This window comes from Buceros rhinoceros, unplaced genomic scaffold, assembly GCF_000710305.1.
Source record: "Buceros rhinoceros silvestris isolate BGI_N320 unplaced genomic scaffold, ASM71030v1 scaffold1775, whole genome shotgun sequence".
NCBI classification, from domain to species: Eukaryota; Metazoa; Chordata; class Aves; order Bucerotiformes; family Bucerotidae; genus Buceros; species Buceros rhinoceros.
Genome location: NW_010414400.1, coordinates 154,482 through 163,697, shown reverse-complemented (window position 1 = coordinate 163,697; position 9,216 = coordinate 154,482). Strand labels below are relative to the sequence as shown.

The 9,216-nt window shown below is 41.1% G+C and overlaps 1 protein-coding gene across 1 annotated transcript in view; it reads left to right on the top strand.

The window, feature by feature from the left end:
• TIMP3 (TIMP metallopeptidase inhibitor 3) overlaps positions 1 to 9,216 on the top strand; it is a 36,422-nt gene that overhangs the window by 19,816 nt on the left and 7,390 nt on the right. The window contains exon 2 of the mRNA XM_010137068.1: positions 8,372 to 8,454. Coding sequence (XP_010135370.1) covers positions 8,372 to 8,454 — 83 coding nt within the window. The remainder of the gene's footprint in view (positions 1 to 8,371; positions 8,455 to 9,216) is intronic.

Here is a 9,216-nt window from a genome sequence, read left to right as displayed (position 1 = left end):
AAAAAAAAAAAAAAAAAAAAAAAAATCCTGCCAAAAAGGAGACAGGGAAATGGCTAGTTGGCAGGAATGACATTGTTTCTCTTTTTATTTTACCAGATGTTTCTCAAAGCTGAAGGCATGCTCATGATGTAGTCTGCAATGTCTCTGCTTACATCCATAGCAAACCTCAAACGTTTTGTTGTTGCAATCTGTCAGGCTAATTTAGCGATGTGTGTAACTCCTGTGACTCAACTTTGCTTGTTCTAGCTAATCTCTTGGGCCTACCTGGCTTCCCTGAGTTTAGTAGGTGTAATAGCTAGTAACAGGAGATTTTTTTTTCTTTTTTTCTTCCTTTAGCTTCTCTGTGTTCATCACAAAGTATTTCCTGAAGCTAATTTCCCTTGGCATGGAACATACCATCTACACATGGATCTAAAAGATTCTACTTGTAAATGGGTATAAATGCATTTTAGATCATTCCCTTCTTCCTCGTCCTTTCAATCTTTCCTCTGTCCTCCCAACAAACTATCCGTGTATGATGGGAAAGCAAGGGAGCTAATATCAGGAGTTAGGTGCAGGGGCAGTGCTGGGCAGCTGAAGAGTCTTCAAGGAAATTGCTAGAAATGAAATGTCTAGAAGAGAATTTGCAGTTTCTTATCTAAGGGAGATGTCTCCTTTCCCTCAGATTCTAATGTGTTTTGAAGGGAGCTTGGGCTTCCATAGGGTGAGCTGGGGTTGGAGAAAAATGCTTGCTACTGCTGCCGTCGGAAAAATTGTATCCGATTAATAAGCTGCAGGTAAAATGCTAAGGACAAACCAAGTTCTGCTTGTTTTATGCAACCTTGCGTCTTTAATTTGTGGTCTTGTTGGGAGGATTAATTTTCTCCCAAGTAAAGCTGTTCTGAAGCAGTTTATACTTTTTGAAGTGATGGGAGGTTTGATGCAATCATAATCTTGTATGAGAGAGTTGTATCGCTCTTTATTTTGAAGGTTTGGGAATCAGGCATTACAATGTGTTATGCAAACAGACTCTCAGTGGCAAGGAAATTTTCAGGGATGGGAAACCTGGTTAATATTTAGCAAGCGCAATTGTGATCGGTTGTTTTAGAGAGAGCTTGGGCCTGGGTGTAGAAATCTAATTGCCTTCTACTTTTTTGGGTAGCCTTCAAGTCTTGTTATGCCACAGACAAGGAAAGTTATTTGGTTCTGTTAAACAAAGGCCAAAAGTAAATGTCTTAGTTCTGGTTTGAAAATGGGAAGGAAAGATATCTGGGTGTCTTGCCTTCCTGTTTTAATTTAGGCTTTTATTGTTCGTCAAAATACTCCAAGGCAGTTACTGAAGTAAGCACACTTCCTTTCCGAAGTGGTATTTATGCGGCAACTGTCTGACTGGTAGTGGGGATTGGTGTCAAGAAGGTGTTTTTTTCCTCAGTTGGTGTTCCTCAGAGCGCCCTGAAAAGGCAAGAGGTCAAGATTTGGACTGCTAATAATGGGACCTAGTTTATGAGTGAGGGGCATGAGAGGAAAGCAACCAGCAGTAGATGTCTTCACAACCTTATTTTGCTTTATTAATGAGGTTCTCTGGTGATGCTGTGTACAAGCACAGCTGGATTTGGCTTCTTCCAAGACAAAGCAAAAGAGGTTTGCTTTGCTCTTGTGTCTTTGGCTGAATGTCACGATATAATGAGGCAAAAGGTAGCTCCTCTATTGTGTATTTTCAGTCTTCTTGTGCTTTGCAAGAAGCCATCAAATTCAATACTCTTGATTTGTAAAAGAATTCAATTTTGGTTATGTAGGAGGAGGTGACTTTCAGTACAGACAGATCATCAGACTGGAGACTTATATCTGTTTTTCCCCCCCGCCTCTCTTCATGAATCCCCTGCTGTCATCAACATTTCCCTCCCTGTTCTGCCTTACTGTGTGGAAGTGGAGAAATGGGTGACAGGCTGCTGCCATGTCCCTCTTCCAAAGCAGGCTGCACCTGTATGCCACTCACACAAGCCTACAGCTACCAGGCAGTTTAACAGAGCTTCCCAAGAGGCTGCGTATATAGCTGAGCCAGTCTTCTAGTCCAACGGACACAGTCCATTTGTAGTTATGGTCCTGTCTTTTTAGGGAGGCCGAGAGTGTTGGTAATAACTGCTAACAGATCAGCCAGGGGAGTGGGAAAAGGAAAGCAGCTCATTAGAGAGTGTGAGTGTGACAAGACAGAGCAATCCTGTCTTTTTAGCAGCATCAGCAGCACTAATGCTATAAAATCTGTGTGTAAAAGTATCCTGCCTCAATCAGGTTAGGAGACACCCCCATAAATGCCAGATTAAACTAATACCTCAGTAGTGTGCTAGGTATGCTCAGGAGTCTTAAATATACCAGCTACCTTAGGCCTGAGTGAGGTAAGCCCTCCAGTGTGTACCAACATGGTAAGGAGAGTTGGTGAGACAGGCTGAATGAGAGAGCTGCTAGTAAAGTTGGTAAAAAGTTCTCAGTAAATTGCTATTGGAAGTGAGCCCTTGTATAGTCTTTGGATGAATAAAATGGCAGCCATCCTCCTCAGCATGTCCTGTGTCTAGTGTTGAGGCAGCATTTCAAAGTGCACCATTCTGTTGGGGTTGTTTTTGCCGTCCAGTCCCTGGTGTAGTCAGCGGCCTCAGGATAGAAGAAGCCTTTTCTTTCAGTTTCCGGGTCACCTGGTCGTATGGGTTGCTGCTCCCGGTATATTTTATTTTGCCACTATTTAGATGTCAAAGAATAGACTGGGAGAATTTATCCTCTGTGTCTCCATGAGTAAACATGAATCCTCCACATCCTTCACTTACTCAAATACAGCAAGCATGCATCTCAGCCAAACCTCTCTCTTAAAAATACTCGTATTGCACTCCAATAAAATAAATCCTTGAAACAATAATGAGAAGCGTAGCAGTTGTTACTCTCCTGAACCATTCATGATAATTGGTCACAAGGGAAGTGGGTTTGGACTAAATCCTATTCTCTAATGGGTGTGTGTCTCCACTTAAAATGCTGTTTATGGATGACAACCAGCCCACTTGCATGAAAGCATCTGGTTCTCATGGTGCAGCTGGAAATGCAACTGGGATTCGTGGTGTTAACTTGGGCACATACCACTGCCCTCTCGTTAACGGAAGGTGAGATTTGTGATAGTGTCACCATCTAGTGGCTGACCCCCATAAAGGACACAGGCTGGACTGAACTAAGGCAGTTGATACCTTTGCTTTTCAGATGGGAAAATGAGCTTCTGCACGTGTAGTAGCACGTTGTGCCTGGGTGAAACGACTTGGTAATTACAAGTCTTTTCACCATGTTCTTTCCTCAGCTTGGCAAATGCTTGTCTTAATCTCACGTGTCCTCCTCCCTCACATTGGTCATTGCCTGTTTGTCTACTCCTCGCCTCATGAAAATAATGCCTTCTGCTATCTCAGTTGTAAAGCCAGCATCCTCTTCTGCTTTGTGTCTTACCTTTAGGCTTATTCTTCCTATGAATCCTTGAAAAAAGTGCCCCGAGAGTAAGGGATAAAGTTAAAGAGTACTTGAGTTAGATACCTGTGCATTTGGCCAAATGAAAGTTCGTTTAGGGCCTTTTTCTCCTACACCCATTCTGATTCGTTTGCCTTTATGAAACCTCATCCAGTGACATTTGGAAAAGATCCAAGTGATTTTTGTGTGTATTTGTGTGTATACATGCTCCTGCAGACAGTTTGTACCATGCTAGTGATGCCAGTGAAATGGAAACCAGTAGCTGCTTGCACTATACTAGGGCTGTGGCAAATCTGAGCTCTGGTTTCCTAAGCACTAAGCTAGTTTACATTTAAAAAAAAAAAGAAAAGCAAAGGACAAAGGAAAAGATGTAAATACATTAATCATTTGTACATTGTTAGATGTATTTCTTGAATTCTCAAATACAGCAGGATGTTATTTTCTTAATTTTTAAAATTTTTTTAGAATATCAACTAAATATCCAGTTTTCTTTCTCTCTCTTCTTCATTTTTTAAATTGTGTCAAATGTTGAGAAGCAGAACATATGTTTTCTCCTCTTTGAATCATGGTATGGCTGCCACGCTTATCAAGATTTATATATTTGTCTAATTTAACTTTTCATAAATAATTACAAGTCACTCATGAGACCTTGCCAACTGCTGCAGTCCCACAAAGTGACCCACTTGAAACCCCAAAGTACTGAGAAACATTCATCTTGCGGTATTTTCATAGGCAGTACTTCAAAGGAGTTGTGGTTTAAAAATATGCGGCTATTTTGGTGACCACTTGTGTGGGATAAAGTTTCCCATCAGTAATAGCAGGACTGTAACAGTGCTTCAGGGAGAAGGAAGAAGTTCAGGGGAGTAGTTACAGCATGCTTTAGCTCATTCTGCTCAAGCAGCAGGAGTCCCCAGAAGTAAACAGTTGATTTCTTTACAGTATTTCTACTGCAAATTCAGTCTCTGTTAAATTTCTGTTAATTTTCAGAGTGTGAAAAATGCCTCTGGCAAGTGTGCATGGCCCTGCTTAGTTAGGAACAATGTTCTTTATCTTCTGACCAGGTGTGAAGAGTGGTCCAGCAGTATAACTGGTGAGCGGAAATTTGAAGGAGCAGAGATAGGAACTGAGAAACATGTGGCTGCAGACCTGCAGCTTGGAGCTCTGTTCTGGGCAGGTTTAGAAGTGGCTCTTACGAGTGGCAGCTTAGGGTGAGGAAGCTGGACATGCAAGAGCAATCTCTGAGCAGTCCTGTCCAGCCAGCATTTCTCTCCAGTTATCCAGATGCATCTAATCCTCAGGGGGTGGGAATTTAGATGCACAAAATAGAGGGCAGACTTAAGTTGGAGTGTCCTTTGCTCCTTGGCTAACAGCCTGACTTTTCCTTTAAGATGGGAAGAATGTTCATTCCTAGCTTTTTGGTAAAGGAAGGAACTTACCTAGAAAAGTTACTATTTGGGTGATAAAGGCAGTTTCTCTGAGATAGAGGGCTTGACCCATTTACAAAAATCTTGAAGTGACAGTCCACTCAAAGGTTTTTCATGGTTTTTACAAGGTGATTTTGCTAGAGTGGTTGTTCTTCTCTAACTTTACTGGGGAACAACAGTACAAAAATACAGATCCTTCTACCTGCATGCAAGGGTGGCATTGGTTGAAACTGGAATGCTGTTGCATGCTAGTGTAGATGCAAACCTTTGGTCCTGTGATGAAGATGTTGATTAGCCCATGAAGCAAAGCTGGTTTCTTTCTGAAGTAGCTGTGTTATTCTAACTCAAAGGGCTGCAGAGCTCGCACTGGCGTATGTGAAGAAAATGAGTTTTTAAGTCATTTGTGAGCCATTGACAGTGTGCCTGTCATCCTTTATGTTAACCATGTTCTGGTTTGGAAACTCTAGCGTTTTGCAGTATTGCCTTTTAGCATATTTCTTATCATCGTCAATAAGATACAAGGTTTCACAGAGGATTTCGTATGTGTTGGACAAACACCAGGTTTTTCAATTTCCGTGTATCAGATAAGCAATAGAGGAAGATAAGACACCCTTTGCTATAGACTCCAGCATTAATGAAGTGCCCTGGAATTCACAAAGCCTTAAAGAAGTTGTGTTCTTTCTCACTGACCCTTAGGCAGTCTGGATTTTGTAGCTTCACTGGTGGCTGTGGTTGGGGGCAACAAATGGAAGAACCTATTCCTTTAAACATATTTGAAGTCCTCAGGGACCTGCTTCAATATAGCCACTAAATTTTGAAGAAAAGCATAAATCAAAGTCTGAACAGTTTGTTAAATAGAAGAAGCAATAAAATTGTACTGGCTTTTACTGCCACTGGATAATAGAAGTTTAAAAAAAAATTAAGAAGTTTTACCCTCTGAGAATGAAGAATTTGTTGTTTCTTGAATCAAAGCCAGTAGGACTGTCTTACCTAGTTTAAAATTTGACAAGTCTGGCTGAAGCACAAGGTTATAAATCAGAACAGAGTGTGTTTGTCTTCATTTCACACCATCCTCATGGAAGAAGTTTCAGGAACTTGTGTGTATAACCAGACCTATCTCTTCCTTTAAATCTGTTCTTCATATTATTCAGAAAGCTAGGGCAAGCTTTTTGCCTCATTAATTTGGTCTAGGTAGTGAACAAAACCAGTCTCCTCTTTTTCCCATTTCTTCTAGTGGGCTTCTACAGCTGTTAGAAACCTACTTGAGCTAAGAAGCAACAAGGTGCTTGTTTAATGTCTGTGAGGTGTAGGCCCAGCCGGTCACTAAGCACCACACAGCTGCTCGCTCACTCCTTCTACCCCTCCCTGGTGGGACGGGATGGAGAATTGGGACAGAAAGGTAAAACCCTGTTGGTTCAGGTAAGGAGAGTTTAATAGAACACCACAAAGAGAGAAGACACAACAGTAATAACAACAGCACTGATGAAACAATTTATAAACCAAGTGATACACAACGCAACATGTCTCACCACCCAGAACCTGCAGCTCCACTGGCTGCCTGCTTGAACTGCGTACCCTTCTCCTGGCCAGCTCCAACTTGCATATACTGGGCGTAATGTCAGTATGGTATCAAATATCCCATTGGTTTGGTTCGGTTCAGTTCGGCTATCCTGTCTGTGGCCCCTCACAGCTTCTTGTGAAAATTAACCCTATCCTAGCCAAACCCAGGACAATGTCCTATATACCTAGCAAAATTGACCCCTGAACTTTGTTGCTGCTTTTAGATAGTGCTGTAATGCAAATAAAAACGCAGTGGGTTTTCCTGCTTGCAAAGGAGAACCTCCACCTCTGTCTCCCATGTCTTCCTGCTTTTAAATGAATTGTTTTATGTAATGCATTAGTATGATACGTTCAGCAAAACACAGATGAAATGCTGCAGAAAATTGCTGTGAATGCAGTACCTCTATCCTGTGCAGGGAGTTACGATCGGGACCTTTGTAGTCTCAGAGGAAATGATGTATGTGGTCCGGTTTAGTTGCTGGATTTCAGTAGTCTGGAGTCATTGGGCCGTATATTCAGCAGAGATGCATTGTTTGCAGTAATGTGCTGACATAAGCTTTATGGAAAAGTAGCTCACATCTTCTCTTCCTCAGAAAGGGGTTACTGGGGGATTTATGTATAACTACACGTTGTCAATCGCGTCATGTGGCATTCTTTGGATTATTCTACTGGAATAACTTTCATAGCACTTGTAATGAGAAGCTCGATCAATAATATTTTAGGTAAGATTTGCATAGTTATATTGTAGTTTTGACGTTTCTCTTGATTGATGGTATTTTGAGATCCTCGTTTTATTTTTTTGTCCTGTTGTTTGTATGAATAGCATTTGGGGTGACAGGTTTTCTAACAGTGATCTTTATTCTTCCCAGGATTGGTCTCCAATCTCATTTCCTGCAGCCCTTGTAAAAATTAAGCCACTTCTGGTGCTTGTATAATGTGATATGATTGTTCTAGGGGAGTGGACTTTAGCTGAATAATGCCTGCCCTATCACTAAGCTTTATTCCTGTGCTGAGATGAATAGCTGATTACAGAACTTTTTCAAAGAGGATCGATGGAACAGTAATTTTTTGGTGGAATGCCCCAAAAATTGATGAGCAGGAAAACTCTTCATTGAGCAGTGACTGTAAACTACCCATTAGATCCATCTGAGGGACCTCAAAATCCTTACTTGTGGTGGCTTGGGCTCAGCTGGCATTGCTGTGGTGCCTGTGGTACAGCGGAGGTATCTGTGTCCGGCTGAATGCTGCGTAAGCACATGCACATGCACTGTCCGTTTGTATCCATGAAGAAATTAAATGCAATGTACGTAAGGTCTGATGGGTCAGCTTTAGTTTGTCTTCCAGGTGGGTTCTGGCTGGCCTGGCAGCTTTCACTGTGGACTTGATGATTGCCGAACAATCTGGTTTTGCCATTTGTAGCCATTTGTTCAAAGGAGCAATTTGTGGTAGCTGAAAGGTGGCAGCTGTAGTGAAATCCCCAGATATGGGATATTCCAGTGTGCTGCACTGTACTGTTGTGGTTATTGGGAAACAGAAACTGTGCTGGGCACCCAAAGAACAATTTAAAAGTAGTATTTTGTTGAACATCATTCTGTATGTTGAGAGATAAGACATAAAATACAAGTTGTCTTGGTCCCAGCTATAGCCTGCTCTTCAGTGAGGTTTCAACATAAATAATGCTTGTTCTTATTCTTCACACAGAACTGGATTTCCTCTAAATAAATACTTGCCATACTTGCTTTGGCATGCCTTCCTTGTGTGTGAGATTTAGATCAAATCGAGAGGAAGGTTGGCCTGCAGTTTTGTTTTATTTTACAGAATAATTTATCTAAGTGTTTTTTTTGAAGTGGAGGGTCTAGTCTAAATGTTGTGTAAAGTTGTTTAAAATTTCCTGTGTTTCTCCTCTCTTATGACAGTGATTCGAGCTAAAGTTGTGGGGAAGAAGCTCATGAAAGATGGACCATTTGGAACAATGCGATACACAGTCAAGCAGATGAAGGTATGTTTGCAGGCGTTTCAAATAGGCTTGTAGATATGATAATAATTCTAACTAACATAGTAATGAACAGAGTTCACATACTTAAAATAATAGCACCTCAACTTTTTGTATTGGTCAGCCAGAATGGAAGGTAACCAGCAAATATAGGTAGAAATTTACTTGGAGAGGTGAAAGGAGCAGGAAGAGGTAATTCCTGACAAGCAATACTGAATACCTGAAAAAACAGGTGCCAGGTGGGCTTCTTCAGATACTGGAGTCCTCTTTGTGTTCAACATACGGTGCTAGACTGGGGAAATGAAAGCTTTTCCATGTAGCACTTTCATTAAAATCAAGATGTGGTAGTGGTAGGGGGTCTGCTAGCCTTGGGAGGGTAGCCTTTTATCTCTTCTTGCCTTGCATTCTTTCGGACCACCAGTTAGAATAATGGCTTTTTTTTTTTTCCATGTATAGAACAAATGGAACTCGTATAGTAAAGTCTTTATACAATGCTAAACCAAACACTGTAGCTTTCAAATATCATCAGCTCAGAAGAGCTGTAAAGTATTGACTTGGAGATGAAAAGAGGTAGATCTTGATTTCTCTAGTTGCTCTCTTCGGACCTCTAATTCTTTGCTGCACAAACTGCAGTCAACCTGCTGTTTTGGATTTATTCTTTTTTTTTTTTTTTCTTAAACTGACCCTTTGTTTTGTAATGTTAAAAATCAGCCCTAGATTGTTTTTCTTGGCTATTCCATTGCAGTCATAAGACTGGTTTATGTCTTT